This window comes from Palaemon carinicauda, chromosome 21 (assembly GCF_036898095.1).
Source record: "Palaemon carinicauda isolate YSFRI2023 chromosome 21, ASM3689809v2, whole genome shotgun sequence".
Taxonomy (NCBI): Eukaryota; Metazoa; Arthropoda; class Malacostraca; order Decapoda; family Palaemonidae; genus Palaemon; species Palaemon carinicauda.
Window position 1 is genome coordinate 115,276,977 of NC_090745.1, and position 2,500 is coordinate 115,279,476.

Here is a 2,500-nt window from a genome sequence, read left to right on the forward strand (position 1 = left end):
TGAAGATGGAAGACCTCGAAAGTAAAAAAAAAAAAAAAAAAAAAAAACAACAACTTCAACCAGCTTCTGGGGCTACGAATAATCACCTTCATCGATCTTAATTCAGATGAAACAATACAATTCATTACGTTCTCATGTTTACAAGTGAACATGCAAGCCAACAAAGGCACTGTCAACTCGGGACTGCTTGTGTTTGCAAGCGGTGTGATTTGACAGCTTGTATTACGCTGGGTAAGAGGATCTTGCCGGAGAATTTGCGCTGGAGTTAATATATCTAGGGGGTCATTTACTGCTTGGCTTGGTCAAGACCATGAGAGAGAGAGAGAGAGAGAGGAGAGAGAGAGAGAGAACATCTTCCCTAGTAGCACGTTCGTATTGACCACAAAAACAAAATTATGATGAAAATTGTTCTGATATATATATATATATATATATATATATACATACATATATATATGTATATATATTTATTTTGATTATTTATTACTTCTCTTGTAGTTATATTTATGTTTTTCCCCTATTTTGGGGTTACAACATCTTGCTTTTCCAACTAGGGTTATAGTTTGGCTTATAATAATAATAATAATAATAATAATAATAATAATAATAATAATAATAATAATAATAATAATAATAATAATAATAATAATAACAAACATAATAAAAATTATATATATATATATATATATATATATACAGAGAGAGAGAGAGAGAGAGAGAGAGAGAGAGAGAGAGAGAGAGACTATCATTCTTTCCAACACCTGTACGAACATACTCTTCAAAACATTTTAAGAAAATCAAATTTTCCTTATAAAATACGCATGCAATAATTATACATAGCTTTAGTTAATATCAATTTCCTTCCAGGAATGAAGAATGTTCAAGATGCCGTAACTCTGTTGTTCCTTTATAAAAGGAATACTGAACATTACTGTAATCAATTAAGTATTAGATTTGCTCTCGCTTTCAAATTAAACATATTTTCTTTTGGTTATGACTATAATTTCATTCGCTTCTGAATATCTTTCTTTCGTTCTGATACTCCGGTCCACAGAGACTTCCATGAGCCTCAGTCCCCAGAGTCCAATGAGCCTCAGTCCCCAGTGACTCCCAAGAGCCTCAGTTACCCGAGTACTCCAATGAGCCTCAGTCCCGAGACTCCCAATAGCCTTAGTAACCAGAGTACTCCAATGAACATCAGTTCCAGAGACTCCCATGAGCATCAGTCCAGAGACTCACATGAGCATCAGTCCACAGAGACTCACATGAGTCTCAGTCCCCAGAGAATCCCAATAGCCTTAGTACCCAGAGTACTCTAATGAGCATCAGTCCCCAGAGACTCCCATGAGCATCAGTCCACAGAGTCTCACATGAGCATCAGTCCCCAGACTCCCATGAGCATCAGTCCCCAGACTCTCCCATGAGCATCAGTCCCCCAGACTCTCCCATGAGCATCAGTCCCCAGAGATTCACATGAGCATCAGTCCCTGAGGACTCACATGAGCATCAGTCGCCAGAGTACTCCCAAGAGCCTCGGCCCCAAGAGTACCCACAAGAGCCTCAGTCTCCAGAGACTCCAAGAGCCTCAGTTCCCAGAGTATTCCTAAGAGCCTCAGTCTCCCCAGAGACTCCCCAAGAGCCTCAGTCCCCAGAGTATTCCAATGAGCATCAGTCGCCAGAGTACTACCATGAGCCTCAGTCCCCAGAGAATCCCAATAGCCTTAGTAAGCAGAGTACTCCCAATGAGCATCAGTCTCCAGAGACTCCCATGAGCCTCAGTCCCCAGAGAATCACAATAGCCTTAGTACCCAGAGTACTCTAGTGAGCATCAGTCCACAGAGACTCACATGAGCATCAGTCCCCAGACTCTTCCATGAGCATCAGTCCCTGAGACTCACATGAGCATCAGTCCCCAGAGACTCACATGAGCCTCAGTCCCCAGAGACTCACATGAGCCCTCAGTCGCCAGAGTACTCCCAAGAGCCTCAATCACCCAGACACTTCCAAGAGCCCCAGTCCGCAGACTCCCAAAATCCTCGGTCCCCCAGAGACTCCCATGAGTCTCAGCACCCATATTACTCCTAAGAGCCTCAGTCCCCAGAGACTCCCATGAGATTCAGTCCCCTTAGGACTCCCAAGAGCCTCAGTCCCCAGAGTACTCCAATGAGCCTCAGTCCCCAGAGTATTCCTAAGTGCCTCAGTCCCCAGAGTATTCCTAAGAGCCTCAGTCCCCAGAGACTCCCATGAGCCTCAGTCGCCAGAGTACTCCCAATTGCCTCGGTCCCAAGAGTACCCACAAGAAGCCTCAGTCTCCAGAGACTCCCAAGAGCCTCAGTTCCCAGAGTATTCCTAAGAGCCTCAGTCTCCAGACACTCCAAGAGCCTCAGTTCCCAGAGTATTCCTAAGAACCTCAGTCCCCATAGGAATCCCAAGAGCCTCAGTTCCCAGAGTACTCCAATGAGCCTCAGTTCCCAGATTACTCCAAAGAGCCTCAGTCCCC

The 2,500-nt window shown here is 43.9% G+C and overlaps 2 protein-coding genes across 2 annotated transcripts in view; both read left to right on the forward strand.

Moving 5' to 3' along the window:
• Nucleotides 1-885: 885 nt before the first annotated feature.
• LOC137615078 (uncharacterized) lies at nt 886-2,247 on the forward strand. Its single transcript, XM_068344710.1, has 4 exons — nt 886-890; nt 1,055-1,310; nt 1,511-1,724; nt 2,087-2,247. Exons 1-4 carry the CDS (start codon nt 886-888, stop codon nt 2,245-2,247), a joined length of 636 nt encoding a protein of 211 aa, XP_068200811.1.
• LOC137615079 (platelet glycoprotein Ib alpha chain-like) overlaps nt 2,244-2,500 on the forward strand; it is a 585-nt gene continuing 328 nt past the window's right edge. Inside the window, exons 1-2 of the mRNA XM_068344711.1 lie at nt 2,244-2,343; nt 2,434-2,500. The exon at nt 2,434-2,500 is cut by the window's right edge and continues 328 nt beyond it. Coding sequence (XP_068200812.1) covers nt 2,244-2,343; nt 2,434-2,500 — 167 coding nt within the window. The remainder of the gene's footprint in view (nt 2,344-2,433) is intronic.

Coding starts and splice junctions, on each gene's coding strand:
- LOC137615078 (XM_068344710.1), top strand. Junction 1,311..1,510: donor CAATAGCCTTAGTACCCAGA/GTACTCTAATGA, acceptor CATGAGCATCAG/TCGCCAGAGTACTCCCAAGA. Junction 1,725..2,086: donor AGAGAATCCCAATAGCCTTA/GTAAGCAGAGTA, acceptor ATTACTCCTAAG/AGCCTCAGTCCCCAGAGACT.